General features: G+C 37.6%; 1 protein-coding gene across 1 annotated transcript; it reads right to left on the bottom strand.

The window, feature by feature from the left end:
- Positions 1-809: 809 nt before the first annotated feature.
- Positions 810-26,416, bottom strand: LOC110454806. Its single transcript, XM_021504525.1, has 18 exons — positions 26,149-26,416; positions 24,624-24,700; positions 23,536-23,658; positions 21,258-23,038; positions 18,599-18,741; positions 17,437-17,557; positions 16,915-17,058; positions 15,981-16,084; positions 14,395-14,879; positions 12,915-13,006; positions 12,272-12,393; positions 10,005-10,141; positions 9,547-9,720; positions 8,447-8,473; positions 5,865-6,054; positions 5,069-5,188; positions 1,724-4,165; positions 810-1,336 (listed from the first exon to the last, which is right to left on the bottom strand). Exons 2-18 carry the CDS (start codon positions 24,656-24,658, stop codon positions 1,247-1,249), a joined length of 6,330 nt encoding a protein of 2,109 aa, XP_021360200.1. The 5' UTR covers positions 24,659-24,700; positions 26,149-26,416; the 3' UTR covers positions 810-1,246.
- Positions 26,417-27,422: the final 1,006 nt, after the last annotated feature.

Genomic DNA, 27,422 nt, shown 5'->3' with positions numbered 1-27,422 from the left:
TCGTCGCTTATAGCTGTATACTCAAACTACCACAAACTCTCGCAACCACTTCCTGTCTCACAAAATCACGCACAGACTCGTTAACCCACATTCTTTATACACTAACATGCTATAACTGTCTAGACTCCACCTAAACATACAAAGGGTTGAGTGTATGTAGATCAGCATAAAACATTAACTCATTCACCCTTAAATTTCATAATGAACTATTCCAACCTTTGTATTGGAAGAGTTCAAATGTGTCTTCAGGGGTTAATGAGTTAACAATTTAATATCACAAACAAGATAGTGTATAGTTTATCTTAACACTATACTGTATATAAAAAAAACACCATAAAAAGTGCTTAAACAATAAATACAGTAATTTTTTTTTAAATCTACTGTGTTATAATTTTATCATTACAACATTTTATACATATACTGATCATTTAGGAATGTTTTGTAGTTGCTAGCAAATAATATCACAGAAAAGCTAGCTAACGGTCACAAAATTGAGAGATACAGAGTAACAACATTGGCATGTATATATAGAACTCTCCAATTTCCCATAACTGGCTAATAGGCTCCAAATTTCTCGAAACAAAAACATAAAAAAGTCGTAGGGGTTTTTGTTGTTGTTTTTCTCGAAATTATATTCTGCCCCTGCATAATTCATAGTATGTAATTTGATTAAATTTTAGTAAATTGTAAAAAAATGTATCATATTTCTTTTCAAATTTATAAAAAACAAATTACATGCTTTTATCCAAAGTAATATAAATGAATTTTAAAATTCAAGTTTCATATTTGCTCACACTAAAATAGTTTTTTTAAAGATAATTTAAAAAGTCTGAAGGGACACCAAGATATAAAGAAATGAAGAAGCATTAACCAATTAACCATTCTTTCATATTTCAAACCTGAATTGAATTCAATGCCAAATATGTGTTATGGAAAAAAAACACTGTTCGAAAACTTAAGTCTGAATGTAGCTCTTACTTTTAGAAATCTGGACCAGATGCACAAAGCGACATAGCTCCCATTTAGAAGGATGATAACCAACGTCAGCCAAGATTCTACGAAGCGAAATCAGCCGTTGGTATCTTATTGTGATAGGTAACAACACTAGTGACAGTACTGTACTATTTTGGTAGTACATGTACATGTATTGGAGTAGGGATAAACTCTACTGTCCGCTACCTCTGGTGACCACTGGTCAGCCCTATATAAGTGAATCCTTTGGTATGTTATAATGTAGGTTGGGTGGTCAGTCATCCATGAGTGACCAGCTACTAGCCACAGACTGTGAGGGACTGTTAGGGTCTTCTCCAAGTGCCATTCGCCTACTAGATACAGCCTACAAAGAAAATAATTTATTACATTTTTGCCAGTGAAATATCGGATTCTATCAACTTGATAAAACTGATATCTTTCACACTGTGAAAATATCACTTTTTGGTATTGACCAATCATAACGGTTTCTTCTATTTGCTGCATTCAAAAGCAACGATTTTTTTGTTCAGATTCAAATGAAGCGACGGTAGAATAAGTGGTTGAAATGGTAAATGTTTGGTACACACACTTAAGTATTTACATGAATATACAATTAATAACATTTTCATAAACAATCACACCAGATAATAGCAGAAAACGTCGGAATTGCGAGAAGAACCAGTACTAATACAATATGTCTCCCTTCATTCGAAGGGGAGACATAATATAACAAGTACAAAATATATCTCACCTTTTTGAGTATTTCCGCGATGGACACCATGGTACTCTTTTTGACGTGTCGGAGGTCGTGGAGCTGGCTGGGGTGTGGTTTAGATGTGGACACCAGGGTTTCTTTTTGATCACGTAGATCTGTCGACTTCAACATCAACTGAGGATTGTTCATATTCTCTACCTGAGCAACTCCGCATTGTAGTCCGCGGTTCGTTGCCCTAGATGCCTGAGGTAGGTCCTTAGAAACAATGGCAGGCTTCACAATCTGTTTCTTGCCCACTGTCACTGAGAGAACTGGGGGTGGGGGTGGGGCAGGGGGTGGGGGTGCCGGGACCTGTGGGGGAGAGGGATGAGACGAGACACATTCAGCATCAGCACCACTTTGTAGATGATGTGTTTTGTATGCACTAGATACATTATGTTTTGAGTGTAGAGGCTCATTAGAATTTGGTGTAAGTGTAGGATGATTTCTGCTGGCACCATCACCTCTAATTTTCCCGCCTGATTTCCGTTTCTGTTGTTTGAGCTGTGAGGAGAGAATCGGTCCAGATGCTGTTTCATCTGTAGAATTCTCCTGGTCTGAGAAATGTCCCAGATTATGAAGTTTACTACTTAGCTCTGCCATCCAGTTCGTAGAAGCTCCCACCCTTACCTTTTCACTAACTTGTTCTGGCTTACTGTTTGTAGTCTTTTTCGTTGATTTCAGGTCTGTAGGTTTTGGCTTCGTCTGTGGTCTTGGGCTGTTGGCTACACCTGCTCGAGAAACATTCCTTGGGTAGTCTTCTAAAATCTCCTCCAGACTGTCTCGTAACGTTAGCGAATCCAGACTATCTGCATCAATACTTTCTATCTCAATATCCTGTGAAACGTTGAGGCTGTCCCGACTTATGTTTCTACCTAACTTCTCTTGATGCTGAATAGGGGCTGCCGTCTTGATTCGATCAATCACTGCCCCACGTGGGTCAACTTCTGCCATGCTTGCTTGAGATGTTGGGGTCCCCTGCACACTTTTCCTCAGCGAATTTCTGGAGTTTATGACTTGACTTTGGAAGTCCTTCACATCAGTTTGTGATCTTGGGGTTACCTGTGTACTTGACCGGACACATACATTCTCTAGGTTATCTGATGTTGGAGTCACAGTCTGTGCACTTTTCTTTAATACGTTTTTACTCTTTCTCACTTCACTTAGTAAATTCTGTCTTAAATCTACAGGTGATTTGCCTTTCGTTAAAATGTCATTACTGTTGCGAATGTCACTCATAAGACTTTTTCTAAAACCAGTCTGCTCTTTTCTTGAGCTCACTGAACCAACAGAATTATTACTCACATCCAAGGATCTGCTATTGCTATCCAACCGTGGAGAGTTATTCTGTGTTCTTGGCGATCTAGAAGCCGCAAGAACTCTGCCATCGTTAGAACATCTGACATCAGAAAAACTTGCTGTACCTGTAAAACTCTGTCTTACATTGATCTGATGTTGATTATACCTCTCAGCTTCTGCAGCGATACTGTTTCTCACTGATTTTTCAGCTTCTGCAGCAATGCTTTTTCTCACAGACCTCTCAGCTTCTGCAACAATGCTGTTTCTTACTGACCTCTCAGCTTCTGCAACAATGCTGTTTCTCACTGATTTCTCAGTATCTGCAGTGATGCTGTTTCTCACAGACCTCTCAGCATCTGCAGCAATGCTGTTTCTTACTGACCTCTCAGTATTGGCAGCAATGCTGTTTCTCACTGATTTCTCAGCATCTGCAGCAATGCTGTTTCTTACTAACCTCTCAGTATCTGCCACAATGTTGTTTCTCACCAATTTCTCAGCATCTGCAGCAATGCTGTTTCTAACGCTTCCCATTCCGTCCCACATGCCTCGGGGGCTGCTCCAAGCGTCCAGACTGCCCCTGATAGGTCTAGGTGTTTCTGGGGAGTTATGAATTCTTTCAGTGGATCTTTTGTCTGGGGAACTACGACTGCTTCCGAAGGATCTAGATGTGTCTGGGGAACCTTCTTCCCCTGTTGGGATGACAAGAGGTTTCCGTGATGATTCCGTGTTATTCATTTGTGCTAAATGATCTCGTGGAGACCGGGCAGAATTTATTTTTCTTGGACTAATATCTCTTGACTTGAGAACCTCATTTAAAATGTCCTGAGATTTTCTTTGTGAACTTGTTGGCCTATTCTCTCCCGACTTTGTGGTGTAATCACTTTGTTTTGGCGATAAAGAACCCTGGTTGGCTGTATAAGGCCCATCCTCCGGTTCTACATATGTACCAAAGGACCGTTTGAGTTTCATATCCTCAATAAGAATTTTGGCATTGGCTGTGTCCAGTGAGTTGGTTACAAGACTGATTATAGTTCGGGCGGAGTGAATATCCTCCAGTGCCTCCGGAGGAACTCCTGCCTCCCGGAACAGGTCCTGCCACTCGCTGGGAAATGTCATATTTTCCAACTGCGTCAGTATCTCCTGCAGGAAAAAGTATCGAATACAAATTATAAACAAAGCTTCAAATATGACTTATGTATACTAAGTGACCTGGTGGCAATTTCTTCCTTGTTTAAGCTATTATTAGTAATATATATACATTTGAAATAGCATATAAGCTGAGAAAATGGCAAACTTATGTAATAAACATTTTATCTGTAGTATTTGAATGTCATTCTGTGGAATATTGAAAAAAGTTTGATCCGTCTTCAAGACCAAAATATTTGATTTCATAATAGAGACATACCATTATAGAAAGAAGTGGACTTTTCAACATTTATCACTATGTTGCCTACTTGGTCCTACTTTCACCATTATTATTATAAAACGGAATGTTTTGTTTCACATCAATTCAAAGTTAAATCTGTCAAACAATTTTAAAGGACTGAAATCAAATAATTAAATATTGGAAATACATTTGTAATGTCAGCAACTGAAAAATATTTCAGTGACATCTAATATTGGGATAGGGGAAAATGTGACAGAACTGCTATACAAATGTATAAGAGCAACAAGATTTTCATATTATTAATTTTCTTTTCAGAGTTACATGTTTTCCTTGTTAAGTGTACAACATTTCCTTGTTGATTCTCTCATTACTGTATTTGATTGCAAATAAGCCCCAACCCATAGTAAAATAAAATACTCCACAAGTAGGGAGGGGGCTTAATTGCGAGTACCCTCCTGTTCACAAATGTCCGCCATCTTGGATATACCACTGTTTTGATCTATGACCACCCTACATATCATGTACTTATAGTTGCTCATGTTGTACAAAAGTAAGAAAAAGTACAAGATTTCCTTTTTAAAGAAACAAAGATTTTTGTGTTAAATGTACAAGCTGTCATATGGTTAGATACGTTTCTATGGCTTTCAGTGTTTTACCTTGAATGGAGGCCGTTTGGATGGAGCAGGTGCCCAGCACTGCTGTATAAACTTTGTGAGTTCGGCTGGACAGCTTGAGGGTATCTCTGGTCTCTTGTTCAACCTCACTCTCTCCAGTACCTTCAAAAACAGTAAGGATGGTTATCAGTGAAAGACAATTATAACTTATAAGTACCAGAACCCCACCTTGATTCCCATACCACAACTCCCACATCATGATTCCCATACCACAATTCCCACATCTTGATTCCCATACCACAACTCCCAAACATGATTCCCATACCAAAACTTTCACATCTTGATTCCCATACCACAACTCCCAAACATGATTCCCATACCAAAACTTCCACATCTTGATTCCCATACCACAACTCCCAAACATGATTCCCATACCAAAACTTCCACATCTTGATTCCCATACAACAACTCTCACATCTTGATTCCCATACCACAACTTCCACATCTTGATTCCCATACAACAACTCTCACATCTCGATTCCCATACAACAACTCCCACATTATGATTCCCATACCACAACTGCCATACTATTATTTACATACCACAACTCCCACATCATTATTCCAAACCACAACTCCCCCATCTTGATTCCCATACCACAACTCCCATACTATGATTTCCATACCATACAATGCCCAAATAACAATTACCATATAAAATGAACCCCATCCCACAAGAAAAGATATGCTTTTCCTAAACTACAGTATTGCTTTGATTCTCATTTTATCGTCAGCAACACATAAAGCATCTGTAGACCGGATTATTACCATAGCCTACCTGGAACACAGAACATCCCTCATACGGCTGCTTTCTTGTCAACATTTCCCAGAGTATCACCCCGAAGCTGTACACATCAGCCTTTGGAGTTAGCTCCCCTGTCTCCAGTAGTTCAGGGGCCATCCAAGCAGGGCAGCCTTGCACTGGTTTTGATTTTGATGTTTTCGTTGCCTTCAGATTAGCATCATATCTGTGGTGACAAGTTTACATAAATAACTGTTTTTCTTCATTGATTTCTGTTTAAACTCATATCGAGGGTAACTATGTTAACTCATGCACCCCTGAAGACACATTTGAAATCTTCCAATTCAAAGGTTGGAATAGTTCATTATGAAATTTCAGGGGTGAATGAGTTGAATATCTAGCAGTACGGGTACATATTAGTAAAAAAGCATACACCGACCAAATATACATTTTACTTATCATTATTTCTAATACCAGAAATAGCTGGCTTCAAATATGAGGTTGAGTTAATAACCTTTGATCTTTAAAAGAAGGAAACCTCACACACCTTGTGATCAATTTGACATCTGTTAGTAAGTGTAATGAAAATGAAAAAAATGCATTTAAACTTCTTCATTGATTAACCATTAATCTTTGTGAACCGACTATAAATGGTTCTAGAAAAACACATCATCTATATTTACGATAAAGACTAATTATTAAAATACTTTCAATAGAGAAACTAAAACAAGCAATTTACACTTCCGATTTTAACCTTGAAGTCCTGAAATATTCGTTTGCTACTTACCCGGGTTCACATGTTTATGAATTAAAGTTTTATAATAATAATAAAGTTCAAACAAACAAATGTGACCTATTATGGGATCTTTATAAAGGACATTGTAATTTTCATTTATATTTATAATCTAACAGCAAGATTAGAAGCCCCAGGACTACCAGATTTATAATTTGGATAAGGAATTGTTTAAAAGTAAAGCTTAAGCCCACAAGAAGAAGTATTTGCCCACAAAACCTGGGTAGCTTTCATTTATCCTGTTGAATTGATCCAGATGGCACAGAAAAATGGTTAACTGGTCTGTGGTAAACGAAAGCACTTGGATCAAAAGTAGGCAGACATCAAAGGCAAAGCTTGAAAAATACAGTCTATTCATGTGCTGCTGCTCAATATGCTAAAATACAGTCTATTCATTTGTTGCTGCTCAATATGCTAAAATACTGTCTATTCATTTGACTATTTGACACTTTTCATATGCAGAGTGACCCATCTCTGTGCTAAAACACCACAAAAATTTAATTCATTCACATGTCTAGATCACGTAATTATAATTCATGTAAATGAACATTTCTCATTTTTGGTCAAAATTTCTAAAATTATTATTCCCCCCCTCCCCCCTAAATAACCTGTTATACAGTATGCGTCAAATTTTTCCAGAGGTCACCCTCAATGCCAAACTGTGCCTGTCATTTCTCATAAGTTTGAACCAGTTGAAATGGTCTAACTGGATAAATGAAAGTGGCTCAGGACTAGATCATGCAATAGAATCGTCAGCTCACACCGTACAAAAGTTTTACCAACTTAATCATTTTCTGGTCAAGCATGTATTTCATTGAATCTGTTTAAATTATTTTCACATGCAGCAGCAATGCAGTAGACTGGAAGCAGTTTCTCTTGCCCACAAGATCAGGAAATCCGTATACCATTTGATACTGGCTATTTTTTTCTGACCCACGGGTCTGGATAACTGTTGTGACATCACAAAATTGTGCAGTGATTGTGATTTAAACTTTTGCCAAGTCAAACTTTCAACCTTCACTACTAAAATCCTTATTCACCCAGTATCAATGGAACCATTCATGTTGTCACAACAGGCTATAATAAAAATAATGACAGTACCCATCATGAAGACTGCATGGCACTTATTTTTTTGGCAATTCTAAATGATTTTTTTTTAGATTGGTAGGCAAGAAATATCTCTGGGAAGCCCAAAGGTGGTATAGATGAGGTGCTTCATATCTTGGGATAAAATATCAGTATACAGTCAGACTTTGATGTTTCAAACTTTGCAAAATTATTGGTAAAAAAAAATCCAGGATTAGTTTGCATGTTTTGGTAATAAAATAACCCCAGCACATTTTACTGTTCTCATCATACAGGTAATTGTTTTGCTTCAATTTATAAATTGTAATTTTTTAATGTTTTCCTACAGATGTGACCTTGATTGTAGTTCGAAACAGCGTGAAATTTGGCTGATCAAAGTTCAGTTCATAAATGAAAAATCAATAGAGTTATATAAGGAAATAATTCCAGACTTTACTATAAGTTCGACAAATTGAGAAATTTGAATCATCGAAGTTTGATTTGTATGACTGTACTGATATATATTCTGTATGGTCACCTCATCTATATACCTCACCCCAGGTAAACATTCTGTTAATCTAGCACTAGTTTGTTTTGTGTAGCTGTGTAGTGTAAAGTGACCACTCTAAACTCTGTCACACAAAAAAAAGCACAAGAGTGAAGGAACATCATGTTTTGTGTGTGTGTGTATGTGTATTATGTACAAATTTCAACATCAAACAGTATTGCGTGCAGCAGTAATAGTGATTGACATTTGTACTTTCGTAATAGCTGTAGCGGTGCAGGTCTGAAATATATAACATATTAAACTATTGAGTGAATTGAATATTCTTAAACATTTTAAATGAGACTTATGAATATACTGTACTTTGAGATATTTTGGGGTTGCCGAAATTCTGCGGTTTTTTTTTTTTTTGCTAAAAATTGGAAGATTAAATTTTGGTGCATAAATTTGGCATTTGACGATACTGTGTGCGAAATTTTGTTTTTTTCCGTTGACTATACCAATTTATTCTGTTATGTTACGATAGATGTGCGTCTAAATGACAGGACTTGATCATCTATAGCCTGGAAAGCTTGCAGAATTAGCAACTGCAGGATGCATTATAAATGAGTAAGAAGACTATCTGCCGAAATCCGGATGTTGAGGGGATATATTTCTGGCACTGTGAAATTATGTTGAAAATAATTTTGGCTCATTCACTCCAAACACCAAATAAATCAAAACATATTATCTGATCCAAAATATCTCAAAGCTATGAATTGTTTTAAAGTTAAGTGTTTCTTTTTAATAGAAATACTGACATAAGGAAGGGGTTAAGGGTATCGGTATTTGATAGAGACTTGAATAAAAAAAATGAATAGCACAGAATATATATATATATCTTGAAAATAGATGAAGTCATTCACCCCTGCAATTTCATAATGAACTATTCCAACCTTTGAATTGGAAGAGTTTAAATGTGTCTTCAAGGGTGAGTGAGTTAACTACAAAATATATTAACAAATAACTTTATGTTATTCTGTATGTACAATGTACAGATGTTGTAAAATGCAAAAGTTAAACTTCATCAAAAAAATCCTGGTATATAGTATGTATCTCTACTGTACTGGTGTAATCTCCTAAACGTAAAACATTAATTCGTTATATGATAGCAATAATTTAACAAACAACGAAAATGGTATTTAAATAAGTTAAAGCCAACAACAGCAAGACATCATTTTCATATTGACGTATACAACACTAAATACAATGCACTGATTACAACAACATTTGATCTAATGCTTTTAGAAGCTACAGAGGTCACAAATTCCTCAAAGCATTAGGCTAAAGCTTCCAACAAGAAAAAAGTTGCCTACCTTAATTTTGAGAAGCCGAAGTCGGCAATCTTTGCACGGTCGTTACTACAGATGAGAACATTCATGGATTTGAGGTCGAGGTGAAGAACTGCTGGCTTTTGTTGATGGAGGTAAGCCATCCCGAGGGCAATGTCATGAGAGATGCGGAAATACTCGGCATGGTCCAGGGGCTCCCTGTAATACAGAGATATTCATCAACAAATGCTTATCTACGGTTTTCATCCAAAAGTTACTGTATTTAACTTCATTGAAAAGTAACTCAAATGGAAAGTATTTGACCCCTGACAATATTTGTAAGCACAGGGTCAAAAAACAGTTAAAGCCATATTCATGACTCCGTGTCTGTGACAGGATCAACTAATGACGCTCTAAGTCATATATATTATGTAAATTAAATACTTCTGGTAAAAAATATGAGAAAGATGAATGTAGTTAGCCTAACCCTTGACCTTACTTACCTGGTGGTGCTATGGAGACGGTGATACAGACTCCCCCTGGCCATATACTCCAGCACCATCAACGGAAGTCTACTGGAGCTACACACGCCCATCAGTAACACGACCCGGGGATGGCGAAGATCACGCAGCAAGCTCACCTGGGGACATTGAGTACACAAACCTTAGGGTCACATGTGGTTATTTATACTTCTCCTACAGCCGTTATAGATTTCAATTCTCCCAACTCATTGCATAAACCTGCTAGGAGTTGGTAAACATTTTGGTTAGCCAGTAGTGGGTTATGCCTTGGACGTGATTTCATTGGTCAATCTTCTATGATACCAAGTAACAATGATTTGCGACGTCATCTTCCTTTGTGAAGTCAAAGTACAATATCTGAATGTAACATGTCGTGGGAGACAAAGGTCCCAAAACTCGTGATGCATGGTTGTTCATCATGTTTATCTAACTTTTTATTCAAATTTCAAATTAGTGGAGGTGCGGTAGTCTATTGGTAGGACGCCGGGCTCGTGACCGAAGTGTTGCGGGTTCGAGTCACCGCATGTCACTGTGTTGTATCTTTGAGCAAGATACTTTACTCCGCTTGTTTTAGTCTACTCAGCTGTAAACGAGTACGTGGTTGGGCAGTGCTAGAATTGTTGAATGCTAGCTGTGAGCGCCGAACTGGCAGCACTGGCTGTATGCTCCCCAGGGAGTTGAGAACGATATTGGCTGGTTGCAAAGGCACTATAACCACAGATAATAATTTGTGAACCGCTTTGAGACGACCTAAGAACTAGGTTGTGATAAATTATTATTATTATTATGAAAGATACTCGGTAAACCTTGTATCTTTAAAAAATTTGAAAATTAATGAACTTGAGTTAGATAAACATAATAACCAGCCATAAGTCTACTTAACACCATCTCACAGAAGCAGCGACTCACGCTCCAATTACAGCTAAACAATCATAGAATCAATGAATTAATCACTCAGATGTCCTGTGTAAAGTACTAAACAGGTATACAGGTATGGCACACTGGTGAACCATCTAGTCACTTGTTACTGACTCAGCTAGATGTATGTCACAGAGGTGAACCATCTGGTCACTTGTTACTGACTCAGCTAGATGTATGTCACAGTTAAACCATCTAGTCACTTGTAACTGACTCGACTCGATGTATGTCACAGTGGTGAACTGTCTGGTCACTTGTAACTGACTCAGCTAGATGTATGTCACAGTGGTGAACCGTCTAGTCACTTGTAACTGACTCAGCTAGATGTATGTCACACTGGTGAGCCGTCTAGTCACTTGTAACTGACTCAGCTAGATGTATGTCACAGTGGTGAACCATCTAGTCACTTGTAACTGACTCAGCTATATGTATGTCACAGTGGTAAACCGCCTGTCACTTGTAACTGACTCAGTTAGATGTATGTCACACTGGTGAACCGTCTAGTCACTTGTAACTGACTCAGCTAGATGTATGTCACAGTGGTGAACCATCTAGTCACTTGTAACTGACTCAGTTAGATGTATGTCACACTGGTGAACCGTCTAGTCACTTGTAACTGACTCGACTCGATGTATGTCACACTGGTGAACCATCTAGTCACTTGTAACTGACTTAGCTAGATGTATGTCACAGTGGTGAACCGTCTAGTCACTTGTTACTGACTCAGCTAGATGTATGTCACAGTGGTGAACCGTCTAGTCACTTGTAACTGACTCGACTAGATGTAAGTCAAAGGGGTCACACTGTCTATTTTTATTGTTACTTACTCAACTAGAGGTTGTCAGACTTGTGAACCATTTAGTCACTTGTAACAGACTCAGCTAGAGGGGTCATATTTTCGAACAATAAAATTGCTTTTTAATGATTTGGCTGAAAGGATTTTCCATTTTCCTCAATCAGTAAGGCACTAGACTGATAATCTGTAGTCTCAGGTTTAACACCTTAATGGAGGTAAACCTGACCTCGTTTCCATGTAGGTAAAATGTCTTGGTAATACAATACATTGGTACCTTGTGACTGATGGTTTGATTGTTTGGCTGTGTTTTATGTTCTATCAACAGCTTTGGTAATCTAAGGACGTGCCAAATCTTGGTGGTGGAGGAAAACTGGAGTACCTGGAGAAAAACCACCGACCTATAGTCGGTACCTGGCGACTGCCCCAGGTACGCCTCAAACCCCTGATCCAGTGGTGGAAAGCTAGTGATCGTAGACGGTCAGACCTCCTAACCGCTCAGCCACTGTGGACCTTAATAAGTTGTGAGTGAACTTACCTCTGCAGTGAAGTAGTTTCTGTCTTGAGAAGACAGCGGTATCTTCAACTGTTTAACTGCCACCTCTGTCCCTTGGTATTTGCCCTTGTATACTTGAGAGAATGTCCCCTCACCAATCAAATCTGTACAATAAACAGGTCGCATGGTATTAACTCATTCACCCCTGAAGACACATTTGAACTCTTCCAGTTCAAAGGTTGGAATAGTACATCATGAAATTTCAGGGGTGAATGAGCTATAACTGATGAATTCAATCACTGAAGTACCCAAATGTAATAAGTCTCTATTATAAATCAGAAGCTTTTATAAAAAAATAAAGGCTACATGGAAAACATAAAATATCTAATTTCAGAGTAACAAAAAATCAAGTTTAGATATTGAAAACACTCTTTAGCTTTAAATCTCTCCAAAATTCCTCTAAATCATTGAGAAAAAATTCAATCTTATTCAGTGAACCCCAAAATAATGACTTGAGGACAGGAGTTTGAGCCTTTGGATGGTTAAAAGAATACAGGACCTGGTCACCAACTGGACACATTGTGGATAATTCTGTTTTGATATTTATAATGCAAAACAAAAGAGAAAATACACAAAAGCAAAAGAAAATACCTAAGCAAAAAAGTAATTGATTGACAGTATTTACCTTGTTCATCAAACCGAACCTCCTTAGGATCCACCTCTATGCTCCGTACAGGTTCAGTTTGGCGTATCCTGTTCAGCTCTGAATTCAAATGTCTGGGAAAAACACAGAGAAATACAAGGCACTTATCAGTAAGCTATATACCAGAGAAAACAATAGTCTACAAAATTCATTGATAACTTTTCTCTGGTACCTTACCAAGATATGATTACAAAGGTTTGTTGTCGGGTCAACAGCAAAATTCAGCTTTAACTGTAGTAATTGGAGTCTGTCTGTTCTTTAATCTGGCCTTGTTTCATGGTCCAATGCATTCAAAATTCAACTTTATTCTATACAATAATAGTAGATCTACTCTTAGTAAACTGGCTTTTGATTTCGTTCCAGTCTACTGCTGGTTGTCTATACAGTTCTACACTACATAGGAAAGTTAACGGTATATGGTCATTGTCATCTAACCCAGGTAGAAACAGCTCAGTGAATACCCTACTTGAGAACCTTTCCCCTAGGGTTTAAATCTCTCCATCCCATCCCCCAAGGTATGTAAGATTACATAAGTCGTGCCCTAGGGTTTAAATCTCTCCATCCCATCCCCAAAGGGATGCAAGATTACATAAGTCTTGCCCTAGGGTTTAAATCTCTCCATCCCATCCCCAAAGGTATGTAAGATTACATAAGTCGTGCCCTAGGGTTTAAATCTCTCCATCCCATCCCCAAGGGATGTCAGATTACATAAGTCGTGCCCTAGGGTTTAAACCTCTCCATCCCATCCCCCAAGGGATGTCAGATTACATAAGTCGTGCCCTAGGGTTTAAATCTCTCCATCCCATCCCCCAAGGGATGTAAGATTACATAAGTCGTGCCCTAGAGTTTAAACCTCTCCATCCCATCCCCCAAGGTATGTAAGATTACATAAGTCTTGCCCTAGGGTTTAAATCTCTCCATCCCATCCCCAAGGGATGTCAGATTACATAAGTCGTGCCCTAGGGTTTAAATCTCTCCATCCCATCCCCCAAGGTATGTAAGATTACATAAGTCGTGCCCTAGGGATTAAATGTCTCTATCCCATCCCCCAAGGGATGTAAGATTACATAAGTCGTGCCCTAGGGTTTAAATGTCTCTATCCCATCCCCCAAGGGATGTAAGATTACATAAGTCGTGCCCTAGGGTTTAAATCTCTCCATCCCATCCCCGCAGGGATGTAAGATTACATGAGTCGTGCCCTAGGTTTTCGATGAAGTTGTTCCCAGTCATAACAATTTCATGATGTCATGTCAATTATGTATTGATGCAATGTCAAAATTGCAAATATGAATAAGAGAAAAAGAATCTTTTCCTCTTTGGGAATGAAATGGAGAACCCAACTTTTATGGAAAGATACTTAAATTGACAAAAACTCTGCAAGCCTCATGTTGATATCCTCAACCTTAGGCACAATTGGGTGAAACATTATATTAACATGTTTTTTACCTAAAATTTGACTTACCTAATTTGTTTTCTGTGTTGTGCTTTTTCCTTCTTGATCTCTGTCAGTAGTGCTCTTTTACTCATTGTCATGGAAACTGTGGACGACTTTGTATTTCCCAGGTATGAATTCCTTACTTTCATTTGTTCTTTCATCAAACTAAAATCCTCTTCAATATCATCTTCACTTTCGTTGCTGTGTAGATCTACTGTCACAGTGTCTTCAAACAAGCTAGTTTCCTCCCCTTGTCTCAATTTTGAAACATTTTCATCAACATTTGAATTCGACATAATGTCACTCAAGTTCAATCTTGTTACGATATGATTCTCTAGATTTGACTTTGTGACAGAGGTAGATGGGGTTTTTCTGTGAGATTTTGAAAGCTGATCGAAATTTTCCTGATCGGTCACTTGAGCCTCGACCTGGACCAATCGGTTCTGAAGATCTCGGACAAGATCCATGGTGATGAGCTCCCCGGACATCGCACGATCCTGGAGGGACTGGATCTGACATGGGGACGAATGTATAATTTTACCAAATACAAATAGACCTAATGAACCTGATTATATATCCTCCATTTTTATATCAATTTACATAAAAAAAGGAATCTAAAAGAGGTTTTTTTAATAAAATGTCATGTCTCATTTGAATGACTGAAAGATATTCACATTGTTTATTTTCAGCAGCATTCAGCAGCATTGTAAGTGGGTGGGAACAAGTGTCAAAAGCCCCCACCCCCCTCCCCAACTAGAAGCTAGGGCCTGGTAAGCTTTACAAAAAGTGAACTCAGAATTTCTAACTTTTAACATTTTCAAAAATTTTGTGTGTCAGAATTAAAGGAACACGTATGGTGGCAGAGTACAGTAGAAATGGCTTGACCCTAAAAATAAAGGGCATGTCTCGGATAAACATGGATAGCGGATTCATCCTGCACAACACATCTACAAATATATATATATATTTATAAACTACATTTTGAATAGGTGTTTTTAGAAGAACATTATTTTTTTGAAAAAGTGATTTCCCCAAATTTGGGACTTCTGAAAACCATGGTTACCACATCAAAAAACACCAAAATATGCAAAAAATCATGATTTTTAACCCAGAATTTGACCCCCAAAAGTAGAATTGTTTATCTTAAAACCTGTCTGAAATTAAATATCGCCTACTCGGGAACAGAAATACTCACGTTTTAGCATAGGTCATTCCGGTGGATTTTTCACAATATTTACACATGTGCTGAGTACAAAAATAGACTACATGAAAAGCTAGCTTTTGTTGTGTAGTCACAGATTTGTAAATGCCCAAAATTGTAGTCTCAAACCAAATTCGTTTGTTATTTTTTTTTAATTATGAAGCCCACATAGTCCACTTCATCATGTATATGCCAATTTTAGTGCTGATTTTTTTTATAAATTTTGATACATGTTATATTACAGGAGTTATTAATTGTATAAAAATATCACCCATGGCCACCGTACGCTACTGTACTCTGCTACCTATACATGTACAGCTAGAAAATAATAGTTCATCTACAAGAAATTTATTTTTGTTAATGTTTCAATATTTCACAAAAATACCATTTTGGGGGGAAAAAAAGTATTTACCTGCTGTTCCAGGTCTCTAACAGCAGTCGATGACCCCTGCTTAGTGGTGCTGTGTCTTGGCGGCCGGGAAGCAATTCTCAGCGAGGATGACACCAGGAGCTTATCTAAACACAAAACAACAAAATACACCACTGTATACACACTGCAGTAGTATATGTATGGGGTTTTTTTTTTGCCTCTTTTCTTTTGAGAAATTGAGATATCCTCATCATGGATATTTAACCAATAAAATGTGAAATGACGTCTGTGCTTAGAACCCACAAACTTATAGACATTGAGGAAGACTCCCCTTCACCCCTTCTGAATAGTGTGTCATTTTAGTGTTGTGGCATTAATAAACAATGTAGAACTCTTCTGCGAAGGAGATATATATCTAGTATCTATCACATATCCTTATATTTAATTCGTTTTAGATGTAACATGGAATTTGATTGGCTAATCAAAATATTCTGTGACCATACAAACATGATGTACCATTCCCATTTCTCATTTTAGTACTAGTATGAAGCGCAGATGGCTATTGTTCATGATGTCAACAGCCCAAACAACTGACCCCGACATATCAAGATATTGATTATTAATGATGTGATGAACATAAGCTTGAACCAGTGTTGATCAATGTAGTTCTATCTCACTAAGAATGTTACTGACGTCACTTTTCCACAGAAGAATGACCCAGATCATCAATTTTGTTCGATGTTTTAAGCTGATATGAATTAGGAAGGGCATAACCCTACTGTGTTTTGACATTATTGCAGATTATATATTGTGATTATAATCTCGCAAATATCTGTTTTATCAACTTCGCTCTGTGTCTCCTTTAATCAATTTGAAACAGTGTAATCATGATATACTGCCCCAAATCTATGAGCACAGAGTCGGGTAGGGTTATTCCCCAACTCTAGCCATGGAAATGAGTGACAGCAAGGCTTACTTGGGTCATCCTTGGTGATCTCACTCGTGCTTGGAGGCACAGCCAGACTCTGTCTACTGGACAATTTCGGAGTACGCCTACTGTAGGACGGCCTGGCTCCTTCCTCCTTCAAAACACTGGCAAGTCCGGTAGCATCTGGTTCATCTACAGCAACAAGTCAACATTTTGATATGAAATTCATTTAAACATTTAAATCCTCCTATCAGTAATCATACTAATCAAGTTAGCCTACTACTTACCCAGCCAGTGTTTCGGATTCTTTTTTTTACCATTGTCTCTGTAATCATTTATTTTAAAACTCAGATGTTCTTGGGAATGAAGATGACTGAATTATCAAGACTTTATTTACATTAGTGTCCATCCCAATGACCTTTGACATATGATACTGACCTGCATGTATGGTCTCTTTCAAATGTATTTCAACCATGACAAAATATGAACTGACCTATCAAATTAGAATTTAAGCATTATCACATAAGTTATGACTATACTGTTAACGTTTTTTTGACCAGAGGAACTGACCTGTATGACATCCAGTGTCCAGCACGCTGACCGTCAGGAGATCTGCCAGAGTGTGGTTGGTGACATCAGTAGCCCATTGCTGTATGTGGGCCATGTCATCCCCTTCCTCTTCCTCTACTCTCTATATAAACAGACAATAGACAAATCTTTACATCTGCTCTGTAAACCTACCAAGGGTGGCTGTCATTCATGAGACCATGAATCTGAATTACTGATGATTACGACGTCATTACAATTGTGACGTCATCATCACAACCGATCAGATGGCGGTCAATTGGTTTTTTTCATTTGTTAATAACTTTTTTAAATGTTAAGAGGAAAAATAAAATTTAAATATTGATTTATTTTTAAACAAATGGAAATTATAAATATAAGTATTGAACTGCATTCTGTTTAGAATTATATCTATATAATTGTGTGAACAGGACTGCAGACAAATATTCATAATTCACTAATGTGTGTTATTTAATTTGTCTGCATTCATATTAAGAACCATGATCACATGATTATAACTCTAAATGTAATGTAATTAAATGCACATGTATAGTTTCTATACAAGCCATTCGGATTGATACGGCTCGCTTGTGCCCCGCTTTGACCATCAATGCACATGTACAGTTTGGTTGGTCTAGCATTTATATTTTTAGAGAAACTATTTTAAACGCAAAAAAAATAATGTTGATTGAGATGCTGACAAAGTCAATGGACCATAAAAGGTAGGCTGCATCCAGCATCTGATGCATGGGTTGAGATGTACTACCTAGGATACATCTATGGTCCAAGTTTGGTTGGTCTAGCACTTATACTTTCAGAGAAATTACTTAAATGCAAAAACCTGAATGTTGATGGAGATGCTGACAAAGTCAACGGACCATGAAAGGTAGGCTGCATCCAGCATTTGATGCATGGGTTGAGCTGTACTGCCTAAGATGCATCTATGGTCCAAGTTTGGTTGGTCTAGCACTTATACTTTCAGTGAAACTAACTTAAACGCATAACTTGATGTTGGCGCCGCCGTCGTTGCCAGAAAAGCAAAACTTTAGTCTCGCTTCCGCTACCTCATGACGGCAAGACAAAAATCAACCATTATCTCTCTATACAATCAGTGACAGAAAACTTACAGTTCTGTCATCTCTGTAAAGTAAAATTAAACTTTGTTTACCCGGCTTTTTTCTCTAGATAAATGCTTGGCGGCTAATTCATCCCTTTGTTGTTTTCGCCTTTCTCTTGATTTCTGCTCTTTCTCTTCATAATCCTTTTCCATTTTCTGTTTTTCTTCAAGTCTCCGAGCTGCTGCATTAATAGCTGTGATAAAAAAATAGTAATACTTGGTTGTTTAAGATATATTTAAGAAATGAACAGAAAAGTTGCACCAAAAAATGTACACCAAATAAGTTGTATCTACCCGGTAATAAAATGTTTGGTTTCTGATATATATATAGTGTTTGTGTAGTTTGTTGATACAATTATAAATTAAGGGTTAAAGAAACAATTTTCATCCTCCTTATATTTTTCATCCAACTATAGACCAAACTTGTTTCTTTAATTAGAAACCATTCGGATGATGTTCCCTATTTATCCCTAAGCTTCAATTTCTCATCCAAAATCTACATCACAAAAAACTACTTGGAAACCTTTGCACCGTCAAAACTTTCGCACTTCACTCGTTAAATCTATATCAGCGTCAAATTCGCCCTTCACATTTTGTAACTTTATGCTGGTAGCAGTGTATCAATATTTTCAGGATAAATATATCCTAACTATATAAACTATTTTTATAGGATTTTCAAGAAACTCTTTACACCTTGTATCATGCAAATCATGGAATAAAGTTATGGATTATCTTTTTCAGCAAAAAGGCACAGCATTAAAGTAACATAAGTAATATACCTACAAAAGCTACACACACTAAATCTACTGTGGTAAGTCACACCAACTATATACACTGTAATAAGTCACACCAACTATACATACAATGTGATAAGTCACACCAACTACATACACTGTGATAGGTCACACCAACTATATATACTGTGATAAGTCACAACAACTATACATACACTGTGATAGGTCACACCAACTATATACACTGTGATAATTCATACCAACTATATACACTGTGATAAGTCACACCAACTATATACACTATGATAAGTCACACCAACTATATACACTGTGATAGGTCATGCCAACTATACATACACTGTGATAAGTCACAACAACTATATACACTGTGATAAGTCACACAAACTATATACATACACTGTGGTAAGTCTCACAAAGTATATACACTGTGATAAGTCACACCAACTATATACACTGTGACAAGTCACACCAACTAAATACACTGTGATAAGTCATACCAACTATATACACTGTGATAAGTCACACCAACTAAATACACTGTGATAGGTCACACTAGCTATATACACTGATAAGTCACACCAACTATACATACACTGTGATAAGTCACACCAACTATACATACACTGTGATAGGTCACACTAGATATATACACTGTGATAAGTCACACCAACTATACATACTCTGTGATAGGACACACTAGCTATATACACTGTGATAAGTCACACTAGCTATACATACACTGTGATAGGTCTCACCAACTATACATACACTGTGATAGGTCACACTAGATATATACACTGTGATAAGTCACACCAACTATACATACACTGTGATAGGTCACACTAGATATATACACTGTGATAAGTCACACCAACTATACATACACTATGAATACACTATGATAGGTCACACTAGCTATATACACTGTGATAAGTCATACCAACTATACATACATTGTAATAGGTCACACTAGCTATATACACTGTGATAAGCCACACCAACTATATACACTGTGACAAGTCACACCAACTATATACACTGTGATAGGTCACACCAGCTGTATACACTGTGATAAGTCATAACAACTACATACGCTGTGATAAGTCACAACAACTATATACACTGTGATAAGTCACACAAACTACATTTGTATATACACTGCGATAGGTCACACAAGCTATATACACTGTGATAAGTCACACCAACTATATACACCGTGACAAGTCACACCAACTAAACACACTGTGATAAGTCATACCAACTATATACACTGTGATAAGTCACACCAACTAAATACACTGTGATAGGTCACACTAGCTATATACACTGTGATAAGCCACACCAACTATATACACTGTGACAAGTCACACCAACTATATACACTGTGATAAGTCATACCAACTTTATACACTATGATAAGTCACACCAACTATATACACTGTGATAAGTCATACCAACTTTATACACTATGATAAGTCACACCAACTATATACACTGTGATAAGTCATACTAACTACATACACTGTGATAAGTCACACCAACTATACATACTCTGTGATAGGACACACTAGCTATATACACTGTGATAAGTCACACTAGCTATACATACACTGTGATAGGTCACACCAACTATATACACTGTGACAAGTCACACCAACTAAATGCACTGTGATAAGTCATACCAACTATATACACTGTGATAAGTCATACCAACTACATACACTGTGATAAGTCACACCAACTACACATACACTGTGATAGGTCACACTAGCTATATACACTGTGATAAGTCACACCAACTATATGCACTGTGATAAGTCACACCAACTACATACACAGTGATAGGTCACACTAGCTTTATACTCTATAAGTCACACTAGCTATATACTCTATTAGTCACACTAGCTATATACTCTATAAGTCACACTAGCTACTACTCAAACTGATATAATTACCAGCAGATTTCTTTTGTTGTTTGCTTGCATCAACAGTGACCACTTTAGCCAAATCTTGCTGATAAGCTGTTTTCTGTTTTGTTGTTACAGAAGATGTTGGAGCTTTCCCATCATTTTTACTCACACTTCCACGTCGAGAGAGTGACCTTGACCTTGGTCGAGATGGTAACTTACCCTGGCTACTTTTCTTATCTGAATTTTTCTCAGCATCTTTTTTACTAGTCCTCTCCTGTTCTCGTTTCACTGGTGGCTTTGACGTTGAAGATCTAGAATGAAAACTGTTTGACCGACACAAAGTTCTTCTATTTCCATTAATGTCAAGCTTTTTCGTCTCCTTTTTACCACCGCCTTCATCCATAGGTTTGAACTTTTCATTGTGAGATTCATGTTCGAAAAGTATGATTTTGTCAAAATAGTTCGATTCAGATGAATGAGAACTCATTTTATCCGAGGTAAAATCTTGGCCGTTCATACTTCTTACTTCTAACAGTTTGTTTCCATCACCTACACCCTTGGGGACTTGCATAGATTTATTCTGCCATGGTGTTGGTGATAGTGGATGACTTTCCTGACTAGGGTCCCAGTCGTTCTCGGACACCGAGGGACAGTGTTCTGCTGTAGTTATTTCCCAATGCGACCATGTTTTATTTGACTTCACCGACATTGCCGTGTCATCAGTCCAACTGGGTTTTTGCTGTAGTTCCTCAATTCCTCGTACAATTTTGTTAAATGCTCCAACTGCAACCACTCCAAGTTTGTTCAAATGTTTCGGAGAAAGCAGTACCAATTCTTCCATGTCAATTTCATTTTTGGCAAAAATCTGGACATATTTTTCCTCTTCTAGTAATCCAAGTCTTCGTAACCATAGATGTACATCTGGATCACATTTTGGCGACTGTTTTTCACTCGTAACAAGTGACTGTGAATCGGTGTTATATTTAGGGATAGTTGGACTGTCTGTTCCCAATGGTGACCTACTTCCAGAGTCATCATCACCTACGAAAATTCGGTTAGTCTGCTTTGGAAACTTGGGACTGGTCAGTCTATGAGGTTCTTTTTGATTGACATCAGATTCAAGTTCCAGTGAATTTCTAGGTGCTTGAGTTTCAAGTGTTTTTGTCTGTTGTTTATGACTTTGTTTTTGTAATGTCTCTACATTTACACTTTCCCTTTTTCTCTCTCTACTATTTTCTCGTCGAGATTTCACTGGAGTATTTTTCCCTCTTCCCAACGTATTTGACAAAACATTTTCTGATGGAACTTTCCTGTTCTCAGAAATTTTATCTTTGGATTTTACTGCTGATTTCTTCCGCGTGATCACATTCGCACTGGCTTTCTTTATCACTTTTGTTTTTAATATCTCCATTTTTTGCCAGTCATAATTTCCGATTGTTCTACTCTCTGCATCCTCTTCTTGTTTTGTATTCCCAGGACACTCAAACTCTGGAGACAAATCCCTCCTTGCTGAACTTTTGACCTTAAATCTATCCATATCATTATTATTTTCACTGGAGTTCTTTTCGTCGTTAAGTCTATTCCCTGCAGGTTTGTATGGACTGTTCGTATTAGAAGGTTTGGAACCACAATTTGAGGCACTGTATTTAATGTCATTTGTTTCATTCCTGTCATTGGCTTTCTTAGTAACCTTGAAACGACCTGATTCTTTAGCCTTTGTCTTCGGAGTGCCTATCCCATTGGGATCATCAAGGTCCCTTGTAGACTTATATGTCCGCAACTTTCCCGCTCCACCATGCTGCCAAATTGGCCCACCAATCTCTTTCCTGAAAGTAACACCAACAGAATAAGTACCCAGATTTTTATAATTTGGTACAATTACTGGTATTGACATATACATATCAGACATGTATCTAATATTAAGTAGAAGTAAATGATACAGGTGTAACAGGAGAGAAAAAATGCACGGTCAGACCGGGGTTCGAACCCGGGACCCTCTGAACTCTAGACGAACGCTCTACCGATTGAACTACCTAGTTGTCGACGATCAACCCAGTCCAATTCTGCTTTATTCCTCCCTCCTTTTTCTTAGCCTTCGCCCCCGTAGACAACTATTTACAACCCAGGTTCAGGTATCCCCTTGCCAAGTGTACATCCCGTGCTTGAAACAAGGGTTGGTCACAGGCACCACTGTAAAAGGAGAGGGAAAATGCTTCTTTCCATGTCTTAATATATTACTTGTGAAACATTTAAATTAGCAGTCAACAGTTAACTCAAAAATAAATATTCTCGCAAAATGCAACTGATTGTATGAATACTATACCTGATTATGCCCTTAATGGTGGAGTCTTCATTCTCCTGGAAACGTTGATGTAGCAGCAATGCATCCTGCATGTGTTCCACATCCTGGTTCAACTTCACACTCTCCTTCTTCAGGTTATCAAGTCTACAACACAAGCTGTCATGTATATCAATAAGGTCTCCTCTTGTCCACAAGTGTCTACTAAGGTGCTGGTCCAGGCCAGTGATTTTTTTCTTTGTGAGATGAAATTTCTTTCCTTTTTATTTAAAAGCAAAGAGGATAAAAAGTGAATGGTAGGGCCAATTGACTTCCAATTTAAATGTACAATTGACCATCTCATCATTTGTTCTTAACTTCTTAGTTTGAACCCTGATCAGTACATCATTGTGAAAGTATACATATCATTACAGACAGTCCTTAACTACAAACAGCACGTCATCTTTCCATCTATCGTTGATACTCACATTGTTGATACTCACTACAGACAAACTGCATGTTTGTTAACTATCCTAACAAAATACCGTGAGTTTCTCGTTACAACCCATGGACAGACAGTTTATTATGTAACTATCCTTACTCATTATGTACAGTTATCCACAGGGCTGCAAAGATACACGAACATGACAATACAATATGAGTCACGATACTGTGGTCATGGTACAATACGTAACAAGATACATATAGTTACAGTAGAAGGAAAGAGAAAAGATGTGATGCAAATTTTTAATGGCAAAATTACAGCTGGAAAAAGACTTGGTCTAGAATGGATATAATGGCTTTAAATTAAAGTTTCACACACTTGTTGTGTTTCGACGTGCATGCCAACTTGCTAAGTTGGAGCTGTCACTCGTCATGTTGGAACGGATATGAGTTGACTAAATTCAGAAACGCCAAAAAAAATTGTAGGTGCATCATAACCTCCCAAAAAATATTGTGTAGCGTACTGTATTCAAAATATCACGATATATCGTTGCAGCCCTAGTTATTCATAACTACTTCTAGTCTTCTACTCTGTGCAGTACTCGATAAAGATAATCTTTTCTTTTGATATTCGTGTAGAGAATTTACTTGTGAGGTCATAACAATCACATATAGATGTTTCACTTTACCTTTTGTCACGTTGTACCCTCCGGGGTGCAGACATCTCTCAGATTCAGACTATTTCATTTCCTTTGATAAAAGGGAGCTGCAACATAAATCATCTTGCATAAAAAAATGATTATCAAAAAGGATCATTACTTATTATCATACAACAATGTATATCAATTTATCTAATATCCGGGAAATAATTCTTACGCCGTTACAACCATCCTAGGGATGACAGACATAATATATAATTAACAACACAACCAAGCAAGTTACAGGTTTAGAAATTTCTACTCAAGCCCATCTAACAATGTGAACCTCTTTAGAACCGGCATATGATGTGGAAGGGTGTGCTTGTGTGTGATAAAGGTTGTACATGTATTCCTGCTCATTATAGATATGTAGTCTGACAGCTCATGTGAGCAAACAATGAAATTTGTATTTCTTATGCAACATGCAGTAGAAAGAGAAAATGTAACGACCTGACCAGGATTCGAACCCGGGACCCTCCAAACTCTGGTCGCCAACAAACAACCCAGTCCTTTTCCACTACATTCCTCCCTCCTTTTTCTAATTCATGCCCCCGAAGACACAACTATTTACAACCCAAGTTTAGGTATCCCCTTGCTCAGCGTAATCCCATTGCTTGAAACAAAGGTTGGCAAGCTCACCAATTTTGTAACAGGAGAAAGAGAAAATGTAATGGCCAGATCGGGGTTCAAACCCGGGACCCTTCAAACTCTAGACGGAAGCTCTACCAATTGAGCTACCTGGTCACCGACGATCGACCCAATTCAGTTCTACTACACTTATATAAAACATAACTGTTCAATTATTAGTACTTTAGGGGTAAACGTGATCATAAAAATTGTCCTGAAGAAGCCCACTGTTCGGGAGAAACCGATAGACACAAACAAATAGGTATACCTACCTACCCTGAGCTTGTTGCGATTGAATATTACACTATATTAAACATAAGATGTGTTTGTCTCTGTAACAATATTTTTATCCGTTAGATGAGTCTCTTTGACCATATTTAAAATGTGCCATGGGAAATATCAATACATATATATCATCCCACTGTGACTCAAACAGAACCTTTCCTACAGTTATTGATTCCTTAGATTTATATATTTCACTTACAGTAATCTGTAAAAAAGGTAACAGATTTAAATGAGGCCTTTTCTTTATGCAAATGAATGGGTTAATTTTTTTATAAATGACCCTTTTCAAGTTGTAAAGACCAATTATCTGACTCAAGAGGTACTAAAAGTAGGGCAAATAATTTTGGAAAATATGGTGAAGATGAAGACAGTGAAAATGTGTTTAAGTTGATAAATTACAACATATTGGGATAATTTACATATGCAAAACTATCGTTCAGTGACGGTACAGTACAAGTGTCTACGAAGCTGTGCTGGTCAATATAATCACTTATTTGTTTCATGACTCTGTTTTACCCCACTATCAATTCTGGTATGAGACAGGGTGTTAGCGCAGCTAACGTGGCATAAAAAATAAACAAGAATAGTGTAAATATTTGCTCACGTGTCCTGTAATCCTCTTGTTCCATTTTGTCAAAATACAAGTGCTGGCAGGTTGTGTACATTGTTGTCGAGAACTCTTTCGTACAGCGAGAGCAGAAAATGTATTGAGTAAGCGACACCTGTTGAAGAGAATGTTCATAATCCCATCCAAGGGACACAACTAAAATAACCCGTACTCGTTGTCAAACTTTATAAAATTAATCAGGAACTTAGTATATTTCTAGTGTTTATTTAGGAGATATTATGTCTGACACAGTTTTACTGACTGACCAAAACCGCTGGAATGCGCTGTATCGATTGTTTCCCTCCTCGAGCTCTGAAAATGACAAGTTTTCATTTATTATTCATAACACATTACTCCTTCTTGGATAAAGCACGGAATTAGAAAGTTTCCATCCTTCATTGATTTTCAGAAAAGTGTCATTTCAAAACGTGTCCATGTTTCACAGCGCAATCCTACCCTGTAGGCATTTCAGAGGAGGGGTCCTTGGAATATTGAACCTTTATTTTTAAAAGTACACGCAGCAGCTGGGGACACTAATATTTATAATTATACACGATCGATACATACAGTACCGCAATTATGATACTAAATGCTACCAGGCATCACTTGGAACATGCTTTATTAGAATGCAAGGACTGAATCTTGTCCATTTCATGGGCTGAAGATCTGAGTTGACTTTTAGACTGTGACTGGTGAGGCTGATGGAAAACTTGAAGACTGCGGAGCGGACATAAAAAAAAATATACTACTATTTTATATATGTCTCTGATCGGAGAAATCGTGGGAAACGACTTTTCACTCTGGTAAATGTAATGCTCTATCTATATCTATAAAAAAAATGTAGTGCAATGTGAATTACACAAACACACTGCACGGGGAAATAAGAACATGTTCCAAAATCAAAATCATAGTAAGACCACGGAATTAGATTATCTAAGTCCGTGGTAAGACCGTTTTTGGAGTATGGCAGTACAAATACAAACGGGAATTTATTATAGCATTTCCATTTGGTATTCACATTGACTATGAATGCCAACTACATACATGTATATAAACTTTATTTATTTTACATGGCACGTGCTATTTCAAACTTATATTAATCACTCTTGTTGTCCCGGATGTTAGCGCGCGGGGTCTTATTGTGGGAGGAAACCGGAGTACCCGGTGAAAACCCATGTGGTCGGGCAGGTAATTATCCCCATACCGTCTTTCACGTCCGATCGGGGAATCGAACTCCGGCAGCCTTGTTGAAAGACAAGTGTGCCATCCAC

This window comes from Mizuhopecten yessoensis, unplaced genomic scaffold, assembly GCF_002113885.1.
Source record: "Mizuhopecten yessoensis strain PY_sf001 unplaced genomic scaffold, ASM211388v2 scaffold8071, whole genome shotgun sequence".
In the NCBI taxonomy this organism is placed as follows: Eukaryota; Metazoa; Mollusca; class Bivalvia; order Pectinida; family Pectinidae; genus Mizuhopecten; species Mizuhopecten yessoensis.
The sequence above is the reverse complement of the archived record's forward strand: the minus strand, read 5'-3'. Positions and strand labels throughout refer to the sequence as shown.